At 41.8% G+C, this 26,740-nt stretch overlaps 2 protein-coding genes across 6 annotated transcripts; both read right to left on the bottom strand.

The window, feature by feature from the left end:
* Positions 1 to 1,560: 1,560 nt before the first annotated feature.
* unkl (unk like zinc finger) lies at positions 1,561 to 16,342 on the bottom strand. Of its 5 annotated transcripts, XM_056406888.1 has the most exons (16): positions 16,265 to 16,342; positions 15,399 to 15,608; positions 13,443 to 13,619; positions 12,958 to 13,091; positions 12,706 to 12,841; positions 12,493 to 12,610; positions 12,113 to 12,197; positions 11,684 to 11,841; positions 11,113 to 11,286; positions 10,273 to 10,323; positions 9,997 to 10,174; positions 9,812 to 9,901; positions 9,467 to 9,703; positions 8,889 to 9,076; positions 8,024 to 8,281; positions 1,561 to 7,857 (listed from the first exon to the last, which is right to left on the bottom strand). In XM_056406888.1, the coding sequence occupies exons 1-16, from the start codon at positions 16,327 to 16,329 to the stop codon at positions 7,702 to 7,704; spliced, it is 2,415 nt and encodes an 804-aa protein (XP_056262863.1). In that variant the 5' UTR covers positions 16,330 to 16,342; the 3' UTR covers positions 1,561 to 7,701. The 5 variants fall into 5 exon arrangements, with proteins under 5 accessions (XP_056262863.1, XP_056262858.1, XP_056262860.1 ...); XM_056406883.1 differs by lacking the exon at positions 11,113 to 11,286 and having other exon boundaries at positions 9,467 to 9,706; XM_056406885.1 differs by lacking the exon at positions 11,113 to 11,286.
* Positions 16,343 to 22,470: 6,128 nt separating this feature from the next.
* Positions 22,471 to 23,748, bottom strand: gper1 (G protein-coupled estrogen receptor 1). Its single transcript, XM_056406889.1, has one exon. It carries the CDS (start codon positions 23,533 to 23,535, stop codon positions 22,471 to 22,473), a length of 1,065 nt encoding a protein of 354 aa, XP_056262864.1. The 5' UTR covers positions 23,536 to 23,748.
* Positions 23,749 to 26,740: the final 2,992 nt, after the last annotated feature.

Genomic DNA, 26,740 nt, shown 5'->3' with positions numbered 1-26,740 from the left:
CCAGAGAGGAGGCGCTGACGGCATCATCGAGAGGGACGATGACGGGGGGGGGGGGGGAGGTTTGGTCGCTTGGTTTTGCGAGATGGTCTTAAAACATATAAGAAGGCCAGAGCAGCGTGTTACTCATCAGTAATAGAGCAACAGAAGGACACCCCCAGGTTCCTCTTGAGCCCTGTAGCCAGGCTGACTGTCACCGCTCTGTGGAGCCGAGCATTCCTATGGACCTCAGTGGTGATGGGTTCATGAACTTCTTTAAAGATTCTAACTATTAGAGGCAACATGGATGACCTCTTGCCCTCAGCCAGTGCCAATCTGTCCTCAAGTGGCCTTGGAAACGTCTGCATGCCCTGGTGTATATTTGGATGGACCGTGACAAATTCTCTTCCACGGTTTCTACTTCTAACACGTCTACCTGTCTCTTGGACTCCATCCCGATGAGGCTGCTTAAAGACGTTTTCCCTTTAATTGGCAGCTCTCTATTAGATATGATCAATGTGTCCTTGCTAACAGGCCGTGTACCACATTCCTTTAAAGCAGCTGTAATTAAACCTCTCCTGAAGAAGCCCACTCTGGATCCAGAGGTGTTGGCTACAGACCGACCTCTAACCATCTCTAACCACATCTAACCACCTCTAACCACCTCTAACCATCTCTAACCACCTCTAACCATCTCTAACCACATCTAACCATCTCTAACCACCTCTAACCACATCTAACCATCTCTAACCACATCTAACCACCTCTAACCATCTCTAACCACCTCTAACCGTAGTAGGATGTGAGTCACAGCCTTCAGTTATCAAGCTCCTCTTCTATGGAACCAGCTTCCATTTTCAGCCTGAGAGGCAGACAGTCACCTCATGTAAGAGTAGACGTAAGACTTTCCTCTTTCATAGTGCTTATAGTTAGGGCTGAATCAGATCCTGGATCAGATCCTGGGACAGGGGTGTGCCAGAGTGCCAGAAAGAAGTACATTATGACCACAATTGAGGTATTTACATTATTTATTAGTCTAAAATCTGTATTCAGCTGCTCGAGGTAAACCAATAGGTGAAATGCTTCTTTAGGATTTGTTGTATCGTCATGAAATATTGTTGTGAACTTGGTTACATCATGTGACGCCTTTGTGTCATGAAGTTCAGCAAGTAAGCACGCCACAGACCATTTTACTTTAATTTATTTTTTAACCCTTTAGAAATTGGAGGCTGTTTTTATTCTTAGTTTTTAAGAATAAAAAAAATAAAAAAATCACAATAAACACTTGTTCAGCTTATGTTTAATTCGGAATCTTTTATTAAAAATAATAAAATCAGGAGATGCTGCGAATGAGTGAGTTGTTGGAATTCATCTGATGTCAGATGCATCTCTGGCATTTTCATTTTTGAAAAATCTAATCTAGAATTTAACTGGAGACTTGTTTTAGATAATATAAATATGTTTAAAAGTAACTGTACTATACAATAACTTTTGAAAACACTTTCTGCCTCCATTAAATTTGTTATGCAGTATTTCAGATTCCTTTCCTCTGTAAATAGTTTGAGACAATAAGTTATTCACACATTTCAGATGAAAAATGATTTTAATACTCAAGATAAAAATAATTTTGTGAACTCTGTAAACCATTGCATAACTGTAGTGTAACAATTTAACATGTGCTAACATACTAGTAATGCACTACAGAAAATATTCTGTACACAATCCTCAATCTATTGAAGTATTCTAAGACTTAGTTTTATGTTCTGCAACACAAACAAATCAATAAACCAACATAATCATTTCTACAATTAACAGAAGAGAATTTCCTAAATATCCATATAGCACATCACAAAATAAGGGACATATTGTTTAATCTATAAATAATGTCTAAACCCACTGACAGTAAATCAATCCATGAAATGCAGTTTTCAAATTTAACACATTATCTATTAAATCACTTTATGACCCGGAGAAAAATATATATATTTCCTCAATTTCTTCATTATGCTTAAAAATATGTGAAAACTTGCATTTGTTTTAGTACTAATACATTTTATTGAATAGCAATTCACATCTAGATGCTACATCATAATGAATTAACCGAGCGCCATAATATCCAGTGACCTGTTCATTTCATATCCAATTCAGAACAATACATTCAATATTTCAGGGCTTCAATGTTAAAATATAATTTCTACTGAAATGTTCCAAAGTGTCTGAAACCACTGGTTCCACATTCAGATTTACTGCTGACAACACCCGTTGTATTATACTTAATTTGAAAAAGCCCTATACATCATATCATCGTACAAGATTGCATAAATTGTCAAGCTTCCATTTTCATAATATTAAAAACAAAACTAACAACTAACAATAATGCAAAATAGATGAACCTATTCCAATGCAGAACATCATGACACATCGATTACAGCTCATTTACACAAGTTTTCCCATTTTGGTGCTTTTCCTTACCAACATGTGAGTTTTTGGTGCCAGATGACTTATTGAGATCAAAATTGTGTCTTCAACAGTTTCAGTATTGCGGTTTCTTTTTCACGGTTTGGCATAAACAGACCGAGACGGACGATAATCAGCCACGTCCGAACCTTTGCTTCCTCTTTTGGAACCATTAAGCGAGGCCTTGATGGAGAGGCCCCTCTAGCGGTCACATTGTGGTCCACAACAATAAAAATAAGTAAGGCACTGGAATTTTGATTCCAATTCAACAGGTTTAATTTGTTGCCATTTTACCGAGAGCAAACACTGTCGCCGAGACATATTCTTTTCATACCAATCAACATTATGTAATCATAAAAATAAAAAAAGGCACAGATGTACTTGTAGCTGGTCCGTTTGAGATTAATTTAACAAATCTAAAGAAATGAAAGCTGTGCTTATTAAGTGATTAAAAAAAACTAACTGAATTGGGGGCTAGTAGACCACTTGAAACCAACAACAAATATGAATAACCACTCAGTTTTAATTACGTCTGTACCTGCCATCGATGTTTCTCACAGTCGTCGTCCGTCCCGTCAGTTGTACAAAAACTAAAAATAAATTTGGACCCTGCTTTTAAGAAATATAAATTAAAAAATAAAAGAGTCAGATAGAAAGAAAGCCCCTTACATAACAGCATATAATGGGTAACACACAGTGATTGAGATTATGTAGTGAAGCAAAGTCAACAAACCGCGTGTGTGCGGCCACTTCAGAAGCACACAGTCATCACTGGAGACAACAACATGTAAACTGATGCTGGATCCTCCCTTAAGCTGGCCGTGTGCTAGCCACCATTGCACAGGCCTGCCCTATAACACGCAATCAAATGAACAAATACACATTTAGTAAGGTTGGAGTCATGCATTTATGTTCTCAACTCACTATCGCTAACTTAAAGATGCCGTTAATGAACATTATCTCGTTACGGTACTAGGTGATTACTGTTGCAAAATAAATGTAGGTTTTTTTGTTACTGAAATAAAACAAATAGTAAAATGTAGCAACAAAGAAAAGAAATAACAGTTCAAAATCTTTGGTAAAACTGCCAAAACATTTTTTTTTTTAAAGGGCTCAAGTCCATTATTGTTGGAAACCAAAATCCATTGGCATTATCCTGTGAGGAAATATTAAAGCAAAAATCCACCCAAAAGCAGAAGTCCTCGCTGTCGGTTACACCCGGGCGGCCTCGGCGCTCCGCCCTGAAGACCAATACGTCCCATTATACCGTAGGAATCATTAGAATTATGTTCACGGGTACATTTCACTTTCTAGAATACACACGTGGACATGTCGTACACCACTTTGGTTGATTTTCAGATTTCAATATTTCCGTTGGCCGACCCTGTGGCCCTGTGAGAGCCGCTCTACCGGGGGAAGAGAAACCCAACGACTGTACGTTTACCTGTCGGCGCTGCTACAGCAGCCCAGGTCTGTGACATCATCCAGCGTGAGATTAGCAGAAGCACTGACCCGTCGACTCAGATGGAGTTAAAATGAGATGCCGAAGATTACATCATAGTTTTGGAAATCTGCTCTGTGGATGCACAACGACATTCAAATATCTAGATGCGGAACAAGAAACTACATTAATACCTTTCCCAGTAGCAGTGAAGCTTGCAGAAGCTATTAAGCCTATTAATTACTACACTAAAAATAATACACAAATATTCTGGCAGTGTGACGGTGCAAACTGTTTGTTTTTTAAGTAGCTGGTTAATATATCGCATAACATGCAATACCAGAGGTGCTTAGCCTGCCTGGCACGCTGTACTATAATGAATCAAAGAAAAATCATAAATGCTGAAATACCATAAACCTTTTTCTGGATTATTGTCCTCTGAGTTGCTTAGTTGTCATTTTATATGAATGTAAACAATGCATTGTCTCATATTTAGAAGTATCAAAAAGGTGTACCTGGAGATACGTGATGTTCTACTGGATTTAAACGCATGAATAAAAACTGGTTTAACACAGTAGACGGTCGTTTCGATGAGAGTCCTGCCAACTCGGTTCCTTTTTAAAGTCAGGACACGGGGGGCCGACCGCGTTTCGCTTTCTGCAGAAATCCATCATCAGTGGGCCAAATACACCGGCTTATATCTACACACACACACACACACACACACACACACACACGCTTCAGGTCGTACGCACGTCAATGTTTCCGCAAAGTTAAACGAGGTTTGGCAGAAACATTTTTCTCGTGTTTCGCTCTGACAATTCTACACAAGACCTTTTTAACGAAGGCACTTTAGAGTTCGAGGCCGATATGTTCCAGAAGAGACTCGAGTCCTACAAAACCACCATCTCATGCGTTAGCTAATACAAGACATTAGGGCTGCAACAACAAATCGATAAAATCGATAAAAATCGATTATTAAAATAGTTGGCAACGAATTTCATTATCGATTCGTTGTGTCGCGCGATTATTACGGCGCTCAATAAGTCACGGAGTATAAACAAAGTTGAGTTGAGTGCAGAGCGGCGCAGGGGAAACCAGAGCGGAGGGAGAGACGGAACGCTGTGTTGTGAGAGCCAATCAGCGCTGAGCTGCTCCTCTGTTGATGAATCTAATTGGCTGCTGCTGCTCACGTGGCGCTGGATGCGGAAGTCATTCACGTAGTCGGAGACATTCACGGAGCTGAGTGCGCCTCCGGGTGACGTTATGACCCCAGACACCAGGGCGCTACATGTCACGACGTGTGTGGCATTTCCACAAGAGTATAACGAAAAACGTGGTTATTTATTCCGTGGCGGATAGCGGAAAATATTTTTCCACGGAGAAAGGCAACGGAGATAAGCCACGACGCTACTCGCTGTGTGAGCGCTGCGCGTGCAGACATTTAACGGAGCGGAGCAGCGCGTGCGCTCTAATCGCTCTTTTAATGAAGTATCGACACTAAAAATATGCTAAATCACATCGTTTTTAACGTACGGGTACTTTGTTAGTATCGCTACACCGTGCAGCGTGACAGCAGCAGATGTAGCGGACTAACATTCAAGCTAACCTAACTTCCCAAACGCTGTCGATATCTGAACGCTGATTGGCCGAGACTCGACACGTCCCTTCAAAGATGTTTTATTGCGAAGAGCACCACTTCACATTTTTTCCGCGTCTCACTGCAATCTCAACGGCAGCGGGCCAGGTGAAAAAAATAATAAATCGGAACGCGTCTCTGATATTGTTCAGGGGGCCACATGGGGACCACTGCTCAGGAGAGGAAAGCTGTCAGTCTGTTTGTGACGGGTTCATCCACATGCTGACCAGTGGATCTCCAGGACCTTTCCATGACTAAACCAAATTTCCATGATTAAACATTTTGTGAAAACTCGGTCTATACGTGACAAAGTGAGAAGATGTAGTATTTAAACTATCAATGAGAATTCCAAAGCATACCGTATATATAGCGTGTAAATTAACATTTGAATAAAACAAATTTGCATTACTTTTCCAAATATTTTGGAATTTTATTTTTTTCAATTACTTTTCTAGGCCTGCTAATAGCCATTGTAAAATTCCATGACTTTTCCAGGTTTTCCATGACCGTACGGACCCTGTTTTGAATAAAGGGTTGAAAATTAATGTTTTTTTGTTTTTTTATCCGATTAATCGATAAAATAATCAACCGATTAATCGATTATCAAAATAATCGTTAGTTGCAGCCCTACAAGACATGCGTTTCTAAGAGGACCGGCGATATAAATCTCTACAGACCAATCTAACTGATTGAATTACAGCCTCAACATGTAGCATGTGCCTTTCTGATATTACAGCTGCTGGTTATGGCTAAATGCAGTTTTTTTAAATTTGCACTTATTTGATTGAATTTTATATAAATCGAACTATGAAAGTAGAAACTAGGAAGTACTTTTCTAGGAAGTCTTAATGTGTAGAACCAAGCCATGATTTTACAAGAAGGAAACATGAAGTATCCAAACGATGTTTCACAGTACACACACACACGAAGAGCTTCAGACATTAGCTTATATAGAAAAGAAATATATATAAAATCTTAAAAAAAGAAAAGAAAAACAAGCGTAATAACTACAAAAGCAGCTTAAAGCAGATGTCTATATATATAACCTTTAATAAAGTCCCAGTCATCAAAGTGCTTCAATAACAAATCAAACTTAAATGATGCTTGACCGCTCGCTTTTAAAAAGATGTTTATGAAAATGTGTTGAAAGAGGAGCACAGAGGTGCGTTGCGTGGAGGTGCGGGTGTGTTCCAGCACCAACGCCTCAATTCAGTCTCTGTAGTCGGACAATATTTTGGCCACGGATTACTTTTTGTTGTCATTACTCCCATAGTTTTGAATGCACCGTTTCATTTAGCTTCCAAAAGTGTGAATTTGTTTGATTTATTGTGTTCCTCTTTAACAATTGAAAAGCCTTTTGAGTTTTGCCCATTTTATGTTTCACATCGCCGAACGTGTCGTGGCAGTACGTCTTAAAATGTTAACTCGTTGATTTCTTTGCATTTGAGATTATATGCGGTTTATCAACATTTCCCCCCCCCCAAACCATCAAAATAACTGAAAACTGACCATTAAACTTAAGAGTATGAGAGAAACGCATGTTTTGTAAATTTATTTATCTCCAATTAAAACAAGAACTCTTCAGTGAAGATTCAAGAGTGAAGTTACAGCGAGTGAGTTTCCTTTCTCCAAATATAATAATCTGTTAATATACATTTCCTCTGGAGCCTTTGAAGGACTTTAAGTGCATGAAACTTGAAAGAGATCAGAGTTTGAGTCACAATATTTCCAAAGTATTTCCCGGAGGAGGACATACCGACTCACTCTCGTTCCGTCTTTTGAGTCGACGACGTTTGCGTGTCATTTGTTTTAATTAACCGTGTGAGCTGCATGTCAGGTTGGCTTTGCGTGTTAGCCCAAAACACATCGCTGACAAATGTAAACAAAGTATGTCATTTGAGGAAAAGGGCACAACGAGTTAATTTAATATCCTCAAGCGAGTGCGTGGCTTTGCAGTCAGGAAGTTAACGAGCACATAAAATGAGCAAAAAGCTAGAAATGATGAAATCCCCACGTACACAATCTGATTCATAACACTATTTTGCTTTCTCAGTCAAACATCCGTCGTATTCTAAATCACCGTACGGCAAACAGACATTGCCATTTAGAAAATGTAAATATCTATTCGTTTTTTTTCTCTTGCAAAAGGGCTAAATCTTGTTAAATAGTACCTCGGAGTCATTTCCCATCACCACTTGAGTATTTTTGTTCTACAATAGGGACATTGGGTTTTACTAGGCGCGCAGCTCTCACACAGCACGTAGTGCTGGCACGGCTGCAGCACGACGCAGCGGTCATGCTTTTGGCAAACTACACATTTCTTTGACTGAAGCTGATAAATTACCTGTTGGGGAAAGAGAAAGAATGAATATCAGCTGCAACTGAGGAAAAAAAAGACACATTCATGCAGATAAGCATGCTTGATGACAAAGAAAAGAAGGAAAAAAAAAATCTGGAAAAACTAGACGCTACAAAAAGCTAAATGGCGCGTGTGATCTGGTCCGTCTTACCCCGTCTATAAGGTCAAGGTCATTACGCAGCCGACTCTGGATGGAGTGGAGCTTGGACAAGGGCAGCTTGTCCAGCTCTCTATAGCTACGGAGGAGAGGAGTCCCCGGGGTGCGACAAAGCACGTCAAAGTCCCCTTGGAGCTCTTTCCGCCTGCGCTCCGTTTCCTCCCACTTCTGCTCCGCCAGCCGACGCTCCGCCTCCGACGCCTTCGCTCGCTCCTTCGCGTCGCGCGTCTCTTTCTGGCACGCTTCGCAGGCCTGGAACAGAGCGGAGCGTTGGGATTAAAAACAAAGGAAAACCCCCATGGCATCTATGATGAAAAGGGGGAATCGTTCCGATACTCTGAGGAAGATATACTGCCGTTCAAAAGTTTGGGGTCACCCAGACAATTTGGTGTTTTCCATGAAAACTCAAACTTTTATTTAGCAAATGAATAAAAAAAATATAGTCAAGACATTGTAACGGTTAGAAATAATGATTTTTATTTGAAATATTAATTGGTTCTTCAAGCTTGTAGCTCAAAGGAAGGCCAGTTGTAGAGCTTCTCTCACCAGCATAACTGTTTTCAGCTGTGCTGACATAAAAAAGGGGTTTCTAACCCTCCGTTAGTCTTCTAAGGCGATAACACAATGTACCATTCGAACACTGGAGATGGGCCTCTATACTTCTATGAAGATATTTTATTAAAAACCAGACGTTTCCACCTAGAATAATCATTTACCACATTAACAATGTATAGAGTGTATTTCTGATTAATTTAATGTTATCTTCATTGAAAAAAAAAAAAAACCTGTGCTTTTCCAAGTGACCCTAAACGTTTGAATGGTAGCGCATGTATGAGAGCGCCATTGATGTAGCACTGACCTGCTTGACCTGATGCCAGGCCTCCTCCCACTGCTTGATCTTCCTCTTGGCCTCGTCCAGGTCTCTGAAGAGGCGAGCCAGGTCGGCGCTGCCGGCGGCCGCGGTGAGGCTGCTGAACACTGGAGACGGACTGGGGGAAAAGCTGCCGCTCACAAAGTCCCAAATGCTGCTCGCCCCGCCGTTCAAGCCTGGGGGGGAGGGGGGAGGGGCAAAATCACAAGACCAGGCAGATTCATTTAGAGCACTCTGATAACTCAAACTACATCAATACAAAACAGAGTTGTTTTTTTAACAGGAGTGAGTTAACTTTGAGAACTGAATCTTTCTTGTTGCTTCATTGGGCAAAATATCAAACTCCATCAGCCATACCTCTCAGTCTAACTTCTGCATATGGAACTAAATTAAACATTTAGTCAAGTTGATTGAAGTGCGTAAAATAAAATATATATGACGAAAACAGAACAGTGGCGCATTGAATCTAGAAGAATCCTAAACTACTGTCATTGGGATGAAAGACTGAGATTTAAATCGGCTTTTCCAGCTCACTCCTCACAAAACGCCCGATGCCATCCGCCTACCCAATGAATTCTGGGAAGAGGAGCTGAGGGTCCCCAGGAGGCCGTGCTCCTGCTTGGCCAGCACGTTTGATGAGTGATTCCGCTGCGACAGCGTCGCCGACAGCAGCGACTGCGACAGCGACTGGGAGAGGGAGCCGAGCGGCGAGGTGGAGAGCGACGACGACGAGTGGAACGACGACGACCGCGCCAGGGAGCCGGGAATGTTGACCGGGGCCGAGCCGGCGAGCAACCTTTGACCTGCTGGGACAACGTCATTTCATTTACAAGTAAACCACGGACGCACCATTCTGTAAATCGGACCGCTCCGACCGCTGAAACGTGCTCGGGAAAACGAGTCGTCCTTACTCGCCAGCCCGACGCTGTCGTCTTGCTCCTCCAGCTCCTTCTCCAGAGACGCCACGTCAATGTCACTGAAGTTGAGGTCCAACGCCGATCCTGGGAGGGGGAGACCAAATACATCCGGCTGTCACTTCACCACAGAGGACCGAGTCAGCCGTCGGCCGGATCCGCTTACGGTGGGCGCGACGTACCGATGACGGACTCCACCGTGTTGCTCCCCGGGTAGAAAGGCGTGGCCTTTGCATTCATGGTGGATAAGGTGGTGGGCGAAGAGCTGTTGGAGCCGACGCTCGAGGCCAAGCTGGACGTGACGCTGGAGGTGAAGCTCGACGCCAACGGGTTCGCCGCAGAGAACACCGCGTTTTGTGTCTGAGGGGGAAGCACGGAGGGGCATCGGTGTGATTCACTGTCAAAATCAATGCATCACGTGATGTAATATCATCAATACGGCCCATTTAAACACCAACCTGTTTTTCTTGGTCCGTTAATTTGAGATCCACCTGTCCCTTGTTCTTCATCTGAAAGGTAAACACACCAACGCCACATTTCAAAGGACAAAACCACATTTTACACAATAGCTAATATCAGGGTCCATACAAATGTTGAACAATGGATTTCCAGGGCTTGAAACCAAATATCCATGACCAAACGTTTTGTGAAATCTCGGCATATACCTCAAAAAGTGAGAAAATTTAGTATTGGAAATAACCATTTTGAAAATCCTTGACTTTTCCAGGTTCTCCATGACCGTACGCACCCTGTGATATCTCTCACTAAGTGAAATAGGCCCTTTGCCCTTATATTATAAATACTGTGGCGGCTGAACATGTAACGAGACTCTTTCTGCCACTTGTCGCTCTCGCAAACATAAAAAAAAAAAAAACATATTTCCTGATTACAGAACATTGCCGGAGACACATTTACTGCGAGTGGGCTGCATTCTTCGGTCAGAACTACAATTATTTGTGTAGAGTTACAAATACTGGCTGTGTATGCACCGTAAAATATATATATACATATTCTTTAGGCAGCGTTGCTTGCAAGATTGAGCCTCTCGGAGCGTTAACCAAATGCAGCAGAAGATCCACAATGAGCAGTTTTGATACTTTCATCATGTGATAAGACACTATGGACACCCGACACATGAAATGATCCACGACTCATGGAGAAATGTCTCAACATCTCAAAAACTATAAATGACATGACAAAAATGAACGACGGTGACACATTAACAGTGAATTCCCCAAGTTGCGTCTAAGTTAAATTCTTCTTTTTTTAATGAAAGCTGAAGAGAGCAGTCAGTATACCTGTTCAAAGCCCGGAGCTCTAGGATAGTTAGGCGTCAGAGGCGAGACGCTGGATGTGGCGGCGCATAAACTACGACTAGTTAAGGGGCGGGGCCTGCCGGCGGACCCCACTGGGAATAACAAGTGGTTAACTCCTGAGCTTGGCGTTACAGGCGAGCTATTAGAACATGAGACCTGGGAAAGAGAAGTGCACATGGTCCTAATAAAAGGATGATCAAAAGATTATTTTTTAAAAGCATCATTCTGAACGGAGAGAATCTATCGAAGATCGAGACGGTAACAATAATAATAATAAGTTAATTATAGTCTTAAAAGCACTTTCAGTGAGATATTGCCTCTTTTCTGTTCAGTAATGAGATGCAAAACAGCAAAGACAATACTAACAATTACAAATCAATATAGGATGAAAAACATGAAATGGAAACTAAGAGCGCGGTAAACATGTCGACACGTAAAGGGCCGAATTGAGATGTCGGTTTCGACACCAGCAGACGTCGAACACATCTAAAGAGACGTCTCAAAACGAGTCGCTTGGGAAACGCGTTCCATCGCAGCAACAGAGGAAACTTACACTTCCTACTTGTCCGTTGCTACTGGTTGCAGAGCTGCCTCCGCTGGTCCACTCACTGCCGGCGCACTCAGAGTACTGCTGAGAGCCCAGCTGGGCCTGTGAGCTGGTCTGGATCACCGTGAGCAGTGAGCTCATGGTCTCCTCTGTAGAGGGAATTCCTGGAAGGATTAAAACACACATTACATTCATACAGTGTGGAAATAAACAGCTAACATCACAATATAGAAAAAGGTAAACAGTGCATTTAACTATAAAGCAAGGAATCTTTGTGTGTGTTACTTCACACTCTGTTTATTATTATTAATCCAAGGACGTGCGGTGGCGAAGTCTGTGCAGTTTGCACACGATGCACTATTCAATATTAATTTTATAAACAAGTGATAATGCGTCAGAGTCATGTGGTCGGCGGGCCTTTGCACCGTCACTTACTTTCTACATGTGCAAAAGCACAAAACGGTCCCCTGGGGCAGTATCCAGTTTGTCGCATATCATTGCATTTGGTAGATTTGTAGATCTTAGAGAGGAAAAAGACAAACAACCAAAAAACAAGTCAATAAGGAACAACGTCAAGATGTTTTTGCACAATAGAAAAACTAGTCAACCACAAAGTGACAGCAAAGAAGCTTCAATGCATTATACAAACACAAAAATAAAACCGGATATTGAACTCACAGACCTAAACTAAATTTCTCACACTATGTGGGGCAGTTTTAGGGCCCAGGCACAACAATCACAATGAATCACAGTGAAGATGAAAGCTCTGACCTCTCACCCTGGTATTAATTCTCTGAACAACAACCGTCACTCACCTCTGGGTGAAACTGCTGCTCGGTGCGAGAGTGACAGTACGGGCAGCCGTCTCCACTGTCACACTTGGAGGGTTCGCCCCATTCGTCCCCGTGCTTCACATTCGGGCACGGAGTCGACCTGCATTCAGAAAGTCAGAGCCATTAACCCTTTACATGCACACACCCATATTTAAAAAATATACATTTTCCGACTCGAACAGAGCGATTTCTCACCGATATTTGAACTTTCTTGGATTCCGTCTTCGATCTCTACTGTTGTGGTAGTGGGGGCAGGCGTAGCCCTGTCTGCATAGTCTCGGGGGCTTCGTGCACTGATCCGTTTTGTAGTTGGCTAAAACAAAGTTGGTATCTGCAAAAGTGGCACAAAGTATTAAGAGCCTTTTTTTTTTTTGCAGGAAACTTCAAACAAGCACATTTGGCATTGCATTGAGCCCACTGTCGTCGGATGAGGCGTAGTGTCCTCACCTTGCCACCGGGGGTCTTCCGTCAGAGTTTTCTCAATCATAGCTTGGCTGGCCAACACACCGGGCTGCAGGTCAGGAATACCTTCCCCTGATCCCAACTGGCCATTTTGAAGGGCCTCTTGTGCTTGAATCTCTCTGCACAGAAAATCAAGTGTTATTTTTCATTTCCAATTCTTTAAAAAAGTAAAACATGAAAGATATTTACTTATTTGTTATCTAAAAATAGTTTTAAAAAAGCTAAATAAACAAATTACACATCACAAATCACAATTAAAGTTTACAACATTAATTTGGTATTAAACCTTACACTGGACTATCTCATAACATTAGTTTTTTTTAAACAGGTGATTTAAAGCATTCATAAAATACATCTTGAAAATATCTAAATACCAAGAAGAAAGCCAAGAAACATGTGTAATCATTCTACATTTCGCAATCCGACTCCTGAACACTCCGGGGGGAAGGGGAGGACCCTATTTGTGTCACCTGATATCGTAGACAGGAGGTCGGAGGTCATGTGGCCCGTGAGCGAACGCACAGTGGAGTCCATTCTTCACACAATGGCCTCGAGCATCCGTCTCGTGGATGCAAGTGCCCGTCTTGTAATAGCGTAGATGGTATTTGCGCTCCGTGTCTCCGGTCGTCCGGTGTAAATAAGGACAGCTGAGGAAGCGAGGATACAACATTGAAACATGTAATTAGTTAAGCTAAATAAAAATATATATACGAATAAAATGTTCAAATCGAAGACACCACACAATCTTCTTCAAATTAAATATATAAAATTAGACAGTACAACTCTTAAATCCCAATATATGACAACAATACACTGCTGATGTGTAAAATGTGGTGTGAACAATAAAAAAGATTATAATTTTTTTTATAAAAAAGGAGGACGTTTGCATTTATATAGTTGGACACCAATTTTAAATCCAGAATAGGATTGCACTGTGAGAAATGTGTGGTCAAAAGGCCTCTTGAATAAACCACAGCGTCTTTACTTGAGTAGCAACAGTTGCTATGGCAACACATAAGGTCATACTAAAATAGCTGCCATTGGCAGAGGAGGAATTGTAGGGAGCCGTTCAATAATCGTAGTTATTTATTTTTTCTATTTCCATGTGGGACTCAATTAGATGCTGTGCCAGTTTTAATTCCCAGTCACACGGAGAGGCTGCCGCCGATGTTGAGAACGCACGTCTAGCTTCTGTGCAGCTTGACGATGACGTCCGGCTCCTCTAAAGACACACGCGCGTCACAACATGTTTAGAAACCATTTTTCCCTTTTGTGATGCGTGTTCCCATTAGCTGAAATTAATAGTAGCATCAGCAGTGAATATAATGCTGGGCAGCTCCCACAAAAAAACCTGTCAAGTAGCCTCCAGTGACCAGTGGCCCCTATCTCACATGATGTGTGAGTGCTATCAGAAAAGTTAAATGTAGGACTATACATGCATGATGCAACAACACAAAGAAGTGGTGGTGCATTATTGCATCTGTAACATGCAGCAACACCTGCAGCAACACCACACCTTTCAGATAGGGGACCCTAAGTGATAAACACCGCTCGCCAAGCAACTACCAATGAAACCACGTTTTCCTGGTTCAATAAATACATTGCAAAAACATTATATTCTTAATATTGCCGTCGTCACTTTGCTCGAAGAACACACACCGTTTCGACAACTCTATTCAGTGCTAGAAAATGATTGATGACAAAAGACACACACTTTTTTCTTGTCATGTAAAAAATAAAAGACTCCTGCATCTGACAGCTGTTAATAACCACTCTGGTATTTTATAACTCAGGCCCAGCGCAGCTGATATATGGGACGTAACAGAGTGCGTGAATATCATGCACACTTGTGTTACTGTAGCCACAGCAAGCTGGTCAAATTTAGAATTTGTTTTTCTCTCTGAGAATCTAAATACAAGAACATAATAAATTATAATATATATATAATATTATCCTAGAGCTATATATATAATATACTTACAGATTAGACTCGTTTTTTAAAGAAAAACAGAAATTCGGTCCTGATCCCGAGGAATAAGATGGCATATAGATTTTTTTTTAAATGTGTGTTTTTCATTTATAATAAAAAAGGACTTTTCAGATTATTTCGTAATAATATAACTAAAATGGGTCGAATAAAACCTGGCATACAAATACATACAGAATTTTGGCCAGGATACCATTTTTCGTGATAAAAGTACAACTTTAACAAATAAACTACAAGCCCCCAAACCATTTTAAAACAACACAGACACCTCTCTACCATATGAAATGTTTTGTGCGTTAAATCTTGTTTTGTGGCATTAACTTTGATTCACGGTCTGATTTGTTTTAAATTTTTCATACATCTGCAAGCAGCCGACAGCAGTGAAGTTGTCAGCAGCTGCATGACGCGTTCACGCACTGCAGGACGGCGGGGCACTCACTCGTCTCCATCGGGGCAAATGCCTGTCGTCTCGTCGTACTTCGTGCAGTACACGTCGGGGCTGTAGTTGAACGTGCCGTCTCTTCTTCGGATGGGTCGTCTCCGCCGCTGGTTGAGAAAATGCCAATGAAAGCACGTAAACGGTCTGTGCTGCGTACACTTGTGCTGGAGGAACAACGGGCACTGCTCTGTCCTGAACTCCTTTAAGTATCTGAAAACAATAAAAAATAAATAAAAAGACAACCGGAAACAGAGTAGCGTCAGGAGCCACGTTTCAAAAAATATATATCAATAAATAAGCTCAACGACGTGGTGGTGTCGCGTTGTGTTTTTGTAGCCTGCCCGTATAATTTGGGTCACCGACGTTAGCTCGCTATTCACAAAGAAAACTACGTAAGTATTCTGACGTAGCGTTGGTTGAAAGTCCCCGAGCGTACGTGTGTAAATGTGCGTAGCGAGGGGGGGGAACTCAAAATAAGGCCGAGCTATTTACAAGCAGGCTGGTTAGCGAGTTCCTAGCTAATCATTTAGCCTGCCGAGTTGACGTTATTACATTCAGGTTTTACCGAAACTATTTCACAACTCTGTAAAACAAGTCTACACCGTTCCGTTGACGCCGGGGCTCGTGAATTAAAGTGTTTTTAAAGACGTCCGTGTTTCCCGCATGATGGTTGGATGTCGTATACGTGCAGTCGTTGTTTGCTATGTGGCGTTAAGGGAGTCACAATGCCTGGAAAAAGCACCATGTTTTAAGGCGCACACGCAAGAGTTGAGGAATGCGAGAAATGCAAACGCGCGCGCGCACATGCAAGTAAGGCTTTCTCCAACGAAGCGATTGTGTTGTTTCAGCGCGGCGGCTTTACTCACGTATAGTGGGAAGGTTTCTCGGTTTGAGGAGACGCATTGGCCGCCGTTTTCGAAACCGACGGCATTTTCAGTCAAAACAATGAACTGCGCATGCGCTCGGATCTGTTGCTCGCGTGCACGTCCGTCCGCCTGCGAGCCAGCGCACACTGCACACATTGATGCAGGGGGCGCTGCAAAGACGGGACCGTGAAGTGCCTCTGTTTATGTTTACGTTACAGCCTTTATATGTCGTGATGCACCGTATGCATGAATTAAAATACTGACAATAATAATAACAACATTGAGGAATATTTCCTCAATACTAAGTAACAACTATGAGAACCACGCACACCCTTTTATGGCGAAGATATTCAAAGCAGGATTTTAGAAATACTGAAGTTATCAATTAACCCCCAGCCCCCGCCATTAATATTTTATATTAATATAAACGAGCCAAGAGATAAAAGAATAGTCTATCTCCTTTTCCTCATTTTAATATCTGCAGAAAAATGCGTGAGGAACAACTTTAAATGTATTTTTTCTTAATTTGGTCTAAAATAGTCATTTAAGTTGATTCATCCGTTATATTCCACCCATATAATGAATTAGACACCAATAAAATAGCATAAATGTCCCTGATATTTTATTTTATTGTATTGTATATTTGTAAAAGTGCTGCTGCGTCAAGAAATTTCCCCCTGGGGATGAATAAAGTTAAATCTAATCGAACATAAAATAACTTTTTTGTTGTTAATCTTCAGGAAAAAGTCTTGACTTTATGGAAGTCCACCACCTGAATTATTTTTTTCAACACACAATTGAAACAGAAGCTTAAACAAAAACACTTATGTGAAGTAGAAAGAAAACAACAAAAACAGCAATATATATTATATATATATATATATATTCTCCAAAAATAAAATCACTTGTTGCAGTAAAATGTGTAGTAATCTATTTGAGAACCTTTGCCTCTGTTCTGCATTTGGCTCGGTCTAAACACGTCACTTGAGAAAGTCACAGCTCTAATGGAGATGAAGGTGTGTGTGGTGGGCGAGATGTGAAAAGATTCTCATGTTCTTATTATGTAATATGCTTTTCTTCTCCATTTGTGTGTTTGTTTTATTTGCTTGTTTGCTTTTTTATCTCAGTGATCAACATCCGTTATAAGCCTATACACATAATGAATTTAGCATACAGGTGTGGGCTAAATAAATATATATATAAATAATATTTATATATATATATATATAAATAAATGTGTATTAATCCTAAAAGTATTTTTAGAACAACAAATTAAGTGTGATCGCGGATATTAAAAAGCACCTATATTCTGATTTCTATGCTTGTTATATTATAAAATGACATATTTGCAGGAGAAAATATTTTTTTACGCATATTCACACGACAGTAAGTTAAGTGTATTTTGAACACACCATCGAGAAATAGGCCTCCAGTGGGAATTTACTAATTAGTTTTTCTGAAAACTAGATTTTATAGTTTTTTTTCGATTGCCTAAAATGTTCAATATAAGGAATTTGATCAGAGGTCTAGCTGCAGCACGTCAAACTCTTTTGTTTTCTTCCTTCCTGTAACTGGGAAGCTAATCTGTTCTATTTAGATCTCTTTTTTCCCTGTAAGGGATTTTAATTTACAAATGCAATTATACCCCTAATCCATTATTCAGCTGCCGAGGTCCACGGGTGCACTGCCTAATAATTAGGCATAAACCCTGGACTGTCCTGTTGTAATTACTTTGACATGCCCCACCCCCACCGAGCTGACAGTTGGACAGTGTCCAGTCCTCTTTCTTTCTTCTTTTACACTGGACATATTTTAAGAGTGCTCACCTTTTTTATGTAGAATGTATTTAGCTTGCTTGGTTTTGACTGAGCTGTCGGGAAAGATATTTATAATGTTTCGTCCATCGTATAATTAATATCCACAAAGGGAACAACATATAAGAATCAATATATCAACAAAATACAAGCCAGTACAACACCAACATAGACTGTTGTAGTGCGTCTTATCCTGTACTGTTTGTTATTGTTTTATAGATGCAAAATAGCAGAAACTACAATCTGGTACAGTGCATTAAATGGTGATATTTATGTTTTAACTGTACATGGTCCCTTTTAAATAAAGATAATAACCCGATCTGCAGCCTCTTAAATGATGAGTGGAATCAACACTTCTCTGAACTACAGTACATTGTCACTTTGTTTTGCACCTAATAAACTTGCCACTATGTGTGTGTGTGTGTGTGTGTGTAGCACTTTGGTGTCTTTGAGCAACAGCAGCAGGGGTACAATGAGGAAAATGTGCCAACAACAACATCAAGTTCATCCAATTTGTCTCGAGATTGCTATATCGTCAACATTCGGCCGCACGACCTCGCTTATCCGCCCGATATAATAAAATGATGTTCTCTTTTTTACCAAAGAGATTTGTTCCTCACAAACTCATTGTTTAATCCAGCGTCCCTCCAGAGGGAGGATTAAATGTAAGCAAGGGGAAAAGTCACACCCTTTACCCCTTTCTGTGACGTCAGCCGCCGCAAACCTTTAACCTTGCTCGGTTTAGTCTCAGCTGTACACACAGTCCACTGTCAACCTCTTCTCACAGCATCTTACATGTGTGTGTGTGTGTGTGTGTGATGTAAAGATGGTCCTCCGTCTCTTCTACAGTGTCTCGGTGTCGCTTGTTTATCTCCGTGAACTTGACAGCCATCATTGGATTATTACTTCCCCGTCTTCCTGTCTTCGTGTGCCGAGTCTTCATCCGCATCGAGTCAACACGCGGAAGAAAAATATATCCGATATACTTCCACATGTTTTGTAAAGTCAACGCGCTGATTGCCTTGTCGCAGGTGAAGAAGAGCACAGGACAAAGGACGAAAAAACGGGAACACCGTGCAAATGAATCTTTACCGTCGTGCACCACAACAACAAGTTTTGCATTTTTTTGCAGCCCTCTCACAAACAATCACTCGAGCCATCCTCAGCCTGCTTTCCCAGGCTGCTGGGACTCTCACAGCTGGAATAACAGTTTGTGGTCTGGACTCCTGTTTTTCCCAGTCACGCCATTATCTCCGGCTGCCTCATGCACGAAACACAAGACACAGACTTTGATATGTTGATGTCAGAATCCTCAAACTTATGGTGTGAGTTGTTTGGTGTCTTTTGCTCCTTGCCACATCACAGAATATTCTGTAAACCCTGTTGTGTTTCATATCGTGCAAATGAATTTGAAGAAGGCCGTGCTATATTACGCAGCAGGAGTTCACAACGTTTGCTGCGACGGCTCGACACACAACGTGAGGCCGTAAAGCGTCGCGGCAGGTCGCATTTAAAGTTTAAACCTTCATGGTCGTTTTAAGCCTCTGACGGGAAGCGATTTGAAAATGGTTAAACCGCACCTGTGTAGCCTGGCAATCTGCACGCCATTAACCTGCGATGGAGGTGTTAACGAGCACCTTCCTGCTGTCCAAAAGCAGTTTCATCCAATTTGTAAGCGATTATACTTTTAAGAGAATCCTCTCGTCCCAGTGATGTCCTTTTGGTACCCGAAATATGTCCGATGTCACGGTATCTGCGTAGATTGAGTGAAAAAAGAAGAGAAAAAGCAAGCCGCAGATGTGCATGTGTGTTATGTTTTAGGTGGAAATGTGTGATATACATCAGTGGCCCACCCCAGGCCTGTAAGTAATGGCCCCGTGACACGGTGTAATGGGCGCTACTGACGTGGGGGCTCAGAAGATGGAAGCGGCTTCATGTTGTCGGCGTTGAACGATGTGTTTGTCTCATCTCCCTCCTGGCGAAACAACACCTGCCTCTTTGCTTTACCCTCATGCTAACAGGACCTGACAAGAGGGGTAATAACACCGCCATCTTTGAAATGAGCACTCACAAACATCAACCGCAATATATATGAGCTCAGACATACGAGTTTAGGGCTTTAACCTCACATGTTATACGTCCTTAATTCACCTGATAGCGTGACTGAAATCAAAACGTCCAGTATGAGAATTTTTTTTTTTTTATGGCTACGTTAACCCTTTATTCATTCCATGTGATATTTGAAGACATACTAGATTTAAACAAATGTTTTTTATGTTATGTCTTTTTTTTTAATAAACATCACGCGACAACTTCCACTTTGTACTCCTGGAAAAAAGTGAGAGATTTTTATTTATTTCTAAAAATAGAACACATTGGTTTGCATTGCCCAATGAATGTTTTGCTATACAATAAGGCCGTATTCATTCAAACAGAAGAAAGAAAGAAATGTTATCAGAAATGCCCAAAGCAAGCGGGTACATTGAGGGAGACACCCCTGGGGGGGGGGGGGGGGGGGGGAACTAATTTCTTGATGCACAAATACATTTTGAGATTGTGGGCTACTTGTTTCCATAACATGTCTTCTTTCAGACTAGAAAGAAATCGTCCATTATTTGCATCTGTCAATTTCTCCTAAATTCATCGAAGGAGTTAGCTTAAGATAAGGCCTCATTTGCATATTTAAAGAAACATAATATGCACCTTCAAAATATTTGTCATTTCACAATACATATCTTGAGAAGCCAGAGATCTCCACTTCAGCAGCACTTGCATACACCAAACTTTCCAGTTTCATTCCTATTTCATGAGTATCCAGAGGAGTTTGTTCATATATCATTCGTCATTGCCTGATTTATGGAACACTTTATTCCTTGGCAAAAAAATATATTTTTCTATTTTCTTTGGCTGTTCTTTGGCTGTATTGTCTGATATATCGATCGATTCAAAGAGATATCTTATGTGCACAGCGAAAAACAAAAACAATCATGTTCAACCTGGCGTTATCCCACGTTTACATTTCTGCTTTGGAAATTAGCTCATATTCAGAAACATAATGCCTCATTTGCATATTTAAACATACGTTTTCAGAAAAGTACAAATACCAAAAAAAATTACCTCAATGTAAGTAAGCAACTGGGGGAAGTTTAATGTTGATATGTATTAGTTACATTATTTACCCCATTCACCTTCAGTGTCTCCCTAGTATATTGGACAGGGACAGTGAAGAGCACTGAAACGTCCTGGATTGTCTTCACATTGGTTTCATGTTCGATTTCAATTGAAAGATGAGAGCAGTTATTTCATCACGGGATCTCATGGTGATGTTGACGTGTATGTGCTTAATAAATGCATGTTTTTAATCTTTCTACATAAACTGGGGGATATTACTTCATATCACGTGGGTTGTAACTGACATGACCTCTCTGTTGAAGATGAAACGGCCGGATTACATTTAATTATTGTCTCTCTCAAGCAAAGGCCGGACCCCTCTGACACTCATCCGTCCGTTAGTTATCTTTGCTTGACGGAAAGATGCTGACACATCACCCGTCACGAGCATTTCGTTTACCGTTGCCACCCGACTAACTTTTTGAAGAAATAACACGCCAAATACCCTCAAAGAAAACAACACAACATGCAGGTAAACTCCATAAAGCGACGCACACATCACGTCATTTACACTACCGTTCAAAAGTTTGGGGTCACTTAGAAATGTCTTTATTTTTCAAAGAAAAGCACTGTTTTTTCAATAAAGATAACATTAATCAAAAATACACACTATACATTGTTAATGTGGTAAATGACTCTTCTAGGTGGAAACGTCTGGTTTCTAATGAAATGTCTCCATAGGTGTATAGAGGCCCATTTCCATCAACTATCACTCCAGTGTTCTAATGGTACATTGTGTTTGCTAATCGCCTTAGAAGACTAATATCTGATTAGAAAACCCTTGTGCAATTATGCTAGCACAGCTGAAAACAGTTATGCTGGTGATATAAACTATACAACTGGCCTTCCTTTGAGCTTGAAGTTTGTAGAACAAAATTAATACTTCAAATATGAATCATTATTTCTAACCTTGTCAATGTCTTGACTATATGTTCTATGAAATGTTCAATTCATTTGATAAATAAAAGTGTGAGTTTTCATGGAAGACACGAAATTGTCTGGGTGACCCCAAACTTTTGAACGGTAGTGTAAATCCTGCTTTGATAGCTTTTGTGTTTTTTTGTTCAAAAAGTGAGCGGATTAGCCGTGAGCTGAATAACAGACGAAGAAAGACAAGGTCATAGCTCCCACTGGGTGACGCATCACTTTGATATGAAGATCTCTTTGGCGTATTCTCGCGGACTCCGTTTGATAACACAAGCGTCCCCCTCTTCCCGACAGTCACACCTCGGACACCTCGCCCCTGACGGAGAGGCGCAGGTCGAGGCCGTGGTGGCAGAAGCGGTCCACGAGCGACCAGCTGGCCTTCCGCTTCGCGAAGAGACGCAGCTTGTCCCTGAACGTCTCTCCGAGGAAGCTGTAGATGATGGGGTTGAGGCAGCTGTTGGAGAACGCCGCCAGGTTCACGATGTGGCCCGTGAGCGGGTAGTCGTGCCACAGGGTGGTGGCGGTCCGCTGCGACGGGTCGCCGGCGCCCTGCAGCAGCTGGATGCTGATGAAGACGTTCTCCGGCAGCCAGCAGATGAAGAACACCAGCACCACCGCCACGATCATGCGCAGGGCCTTCTGCCGCCGCGGCCGCAGCCCGCGGTGCTTCTGCGCCCTCGTGAGGATCCGCCCGATCAGCGAGTAGCACAGGCCGATGATGGAGAAGGGCACCAAGAAGCCGATGGTGACCTCCAGCCACTGGATCTCGGTGACGTTGGCGAAGCAGAAGTGCACCTCGCCCCGGTGCTGCGTCTGCACGATGGCGAAGGGGAGCAGCGTGGCCAGGATGGACGCCATCCAGATGAGGCCGCAGCTGAGCTTGGCGTGCTGCATGGTCCTCAGCGGGCGGCTGCCGATGGAGCTGGCCAAGGCGACGTAGCGGTCGATGCTCATCCACGTGAGGAAGAAGATGCTGCTGTACATGTTGACCTGCAGGAACAGGGACATGAAGGTGCAGAGGACGGCGTAGTCGTAGTATTTCTCGTTCAGGTTGAAGACCTCGATGAGGGAGTCCGCCACCAGGATGAGGTCGGCGACGGCCAGGTTGACGAAATAAAGGTCGGGGATGGTCATCTTCTCCCGGTGGTTCAGGTTGACCACCAGGATGAGCATGTTGCCGATGAATCCGATGGGAAAGAGGAGGATGGTGTACAGGCAGGAGAGGAAGAGACCGATGATGTACGATTGGTGGTTATCTGAGCCTTCGGTCAACTCCCGGGTGTTGTTCTCATTTGAAGTGGTCAGTTGCTCTGTGCTGTTGACGTATATCCAGACCAGAGAGGTTGTTTGCACTTCCATACTGACTGCGATTGGACTGTTTTGAATGGCGGGCCACAGGTAAGTCCCCTGTCGCGGCTACATCGTTGGACAGTGTTAGTTCCCCAGTGATGTCTCTTTAAAGGGTGAGTCATCTATGCTGCGTTGGCATGCTGACAGAAGTCAGGTGAGTGAGACGAAAACGGTCAGGGTTCCCTCGACCTCATGTCGGACATCGAGGTCCGTCTACCAGCGGGTTCCAAACGCCAAACAGAAGCACCTCCATGTCTTAAAATGGGCCCGTGGCAAACCCTGAGGACTCACATCATCACCAGCCGCGGCCCTGAGATCAGAGGCTGGGACTTCCTCCTCTTCTTGTGAGTCATCTGATTCGTCCGTCCAGGTCCTCGTGCATCCTTTATTCAGAGGGCCGCGAGCAGAGACGCTAGTGCTGTGACACCTGAGCTGTGGAGAGGAGAGGGGGGGGAACAAACCGGAACATTAAAGATAATTAGGAGGACAGAGTTGAAGAGCACTGGCTTTACCAAGAGCGTAAAGATCTTGACCTCGAGCAGAGGAGAGAACAGGTCCACTCGGGAAGTTTCTGACATGCACACAGAAACATGAAGGAAACCTGGAACCGAAAATGGTTCTTCAGAGTGATGCCATAGAAGAACCATTTCTGGTTCCACAAAGAACCTTTTAAACAAGGGTGCCTCAAAGAACCATTTCCTTAAAGAGTTCTTCAAATAACCTATAAAGATGTCTTAAAGAACCTTCAAAAATGTGGTTCTTTGAGGCACCATTTCTGGTTCCACAAAGAACCTTTCAAACCAGCGTTCTTTAAAGAACCATGCATTTCCTTAAACAGTCCTTCAAAGAACCTATAAAGGTGTCTCAAAGAACCTTCAAAAATGTGGTTCTTTAAATTAAGGCACCATTTCTGGTTCCACAAAGAGCCTTTCAAACCAGGGTTCTTTAAAGAACCATTTGCTTAAAGAGTTCCACAAAGAACCTATAATGGTTCCACAAAGAACCTTTCAAACCAGGGTTCTTTAGAGAACCATTTCCTTAAAGAGTTCTTCAAATAACCTATCTCGGTGACGGTTCTTCGTAGAACCACAACGCCTTTTAAAGAACCATTTAAGAACCATTATGGTTCTCTGTGTGGATGGCAGACAACGAGGTAAAGCACATTAACATTCAAGATGTCGGCTTAAACAGATGCATTGAAATCCTCCTTAGAAACCCTCGGCCAATCAGTGGAGCCCGGCGGTGCGGACTCGATGACTTTTAATCGGCGAGATGAAAACATATTTGCAATTAGCTTTGAGCGAACCGTGTTTCTCTGGCTCGGTTCTCAACGTGCGTCTCAAGACGCGTCCACGCTACTCACAGCGCTCTTGATGACTTTCAGGCCCCAAATCTCTGGACTTTCTCCGGGGATCGGAGGACTGTTTTTCTGTTTGTGGAAACGTGACCTTTAGCGAGCATCACAGCCTTTTGGGGTTTTATTTCCTCCAGATGAGACCATCTGCCACATTAATGCATTCTTACCAACAATCGTCTTCAGAGCATGTAAATTCAGCACATGCGTTTCTACATGCAAGTAAAATACATGCTGAGGCTGGGTATAGTACACATGTTTCTTTTGCCATAGTTTTTAAAATCCTCCAATAAATAAATAAATAATCATACTCAAAACATTAACAGCCTTTTTTATTCAAGGGAGAGTTCAAACCCTCCAAAAAAGCTCACATAGTTTAATTTGTGTTATCATATCCTCAAATGTTATACTATAATATAGTTAGAAGTTCCTGTAACTGAATACATTATGCAGAGAAATTACCTTGACTCCTAAGGTATCCTTTTCTAACATCAGGAAAGGATATTTTAAACGGATTAAAAACGTTTTTTTTATTTTTATTAACTCTGGTTTTGAGCTTTTTTTAATCTTCATATATTCTTCCAAAATCAGTGAGACCGGAGATCTGTTTCCCTCAGAGACGACAACCGGTCACTTCAGACATTCACTGGAAGACATAGAACTAGTTGATGGCATAATAATGTAAAACTTATGACACAAAACATAAACGGATTTCCCCGTCCACGCTGAAACTGAACATATTTACCTTGAATGAACAAATCCATAGTGATCACCTGTAATCTTATTGCAAAATAAGCTTGCAAATGACATAAATCACCATCAAATCTTTTTTTTAAAGCTCTATTCTATGACCACAAATGGTAGAAAAGACGTCCACAAAAAAAAGCAGCACTTACTTCTTGAAATGTGTGTTTCTTTGCTGCTCCATGCATGTCCGGTGCAGAGGTCTGAGAGGAGCCGGAGGTTTGGACATCTCGTGTCCGGGCTTCTCTTCTGCACCACCTGCTGTTTGGCCCAACCCTGTCTGCAGAGGAGAGGAGGGAGAGACAGAGAGGCTGGAGATGATCTGGTAACCTGCTTTATCATATTCCCCCTTTTCCTTTCCTCATCCGGTCTGTGCGTCCAGAAGTCTGCTGAGCATCCATCACAGATCCTGAACCGGCCGAGAGCAGATTTTCGAAAACACAAAGTAGAGTTTGGACTGTAAACCAGCGTTTGGAGATTACCTCGACCAGCTTGGGGTTGTTATGGAAACCACTTTTATATTTATGCAGTATTTGCTCAACTGGGTCGTCTAGCTCTTAGTCTTAAGGGCTGTGTAAACACACCGTGCATGACCTTTCTTACTTCTTTTACATCAATATGATTGATAAACAGCTTCTCTTGTGATCTGTATCGATTATCGATTCCTACACCCCAAAAAAACACAGTAACCCCATCCTAATTTACTGTTTAATCTCAATACGACAATTACATTCAGATAAGGCCTAAAAAAAACTATGGGCCTTCACTCTCATTAAGGTGAACACAGAACAGACTCTTTGCTTCAGGGAAAGGAGGAAGATTAATCTGAACTAATTTATGCAGCCATAACTGTGGCTATGGAGACCTATTTGATGTGGCTAGTGTAATGTCTTTAACAGGAGGGTGGCATTAACTGCAGATGCCTGCAATAATTGCAGACCTACAAAAACCATCTGCGCAACAGAACTATATATATATATTTAAAAATATATATATATATATCCATATTTATATCTATTTATATATATATCAATATTTATATTTTTATATATTTATATTTGTATACATATATATATATCAATATTTATATATATATATATTTACATATATCAATAT

Source organism: Pseudoliparis swirei, chromosome 23 (genome assembly GCF_029220125.1).
Source record: "Pseudoliparis swirei isolate HS2019 ecotype Mariana Trench chromosome 23, NWPU_hadal_v1, whole genome shotgun sequence".
Taxonomy (NCBI): Eukaryota; Metazoa; Chordata; class Actinopteri; order Perciformes; family Liparidae; genus Pseudoliparis; species Pseudoliparis swirei.
Note: the sequence above shows the minus strand (reverse complement) of the source record. Positions and strands in the feature narration are given on the sequence as shown.